The sequence below is a fragment of the Apaloderma vittatum genome, unplaced genomic scaffold (genome assembly GCF_000703405.1).
Source record: "Apaloderma vittatum isolate BGI_N311 unplaced genomic scaffold, ASM70340v1 scaffold30083, whole genome shotgun sequence".
Lineage (NCBI taxonomy): Eukaryota > Metazoa > Chordata > Aves > Trogoniformes > Trogonidae > Apaloderma > Apaloderma vittatum.
The window spans coordinates 2,626-2,899 of NW_009710362.1; the positions used below are offsets into that span (position 1 = coordinate 2,626).

A 274-nucleotide genomic window follows, 5' to 3' on the forward strand; every position below is an offset into this window, starting at 1 on the left:
CATCTTCGCCACCGATGAGCAAACCACGGGCACCCTGCGCTACATCAAGGTGTTCTTCACCCTCTTCCTCAACTCCTTCCAGGTGAGGTGGGAGCATGACAGGTCTTTGCTGTGCTCTGTGAAGCAAGAACTGTGTGGAGGGGTCCCTCTTCCAGCTTATTCTCTCCACGGTGCCCCAGCCCATGGCCAGGCTCAGGGAGGGGCACGCCAGCTCTCCCAACCCCAGCCCTGCTGTTGAGCACATGATGGGGCTCTCTCATGGGGCAGGACGGGC

General features: G+C 60.6%; 1 protein-coding gene across 1 annotated transcript in view; it reads left to right on the forward strand.

Moving 5' to 3' along the window:
• LOC104272317 (glucagon receptor-like) overlaps positions 1-274 on the forward strand; it is a gene marked incomplete at its 5' end in the record, with an annotated part of 4,387 nt that overhangs the window by 2,600 nt on the left and 1,513 nt on the right. The window contains 1 exon segment of the mRNA XM_009867282.1: positions 1-82. Within this exon segment, the coding sequence (XP_009865584.1) occupies positions 1-82 (82 nt within the window).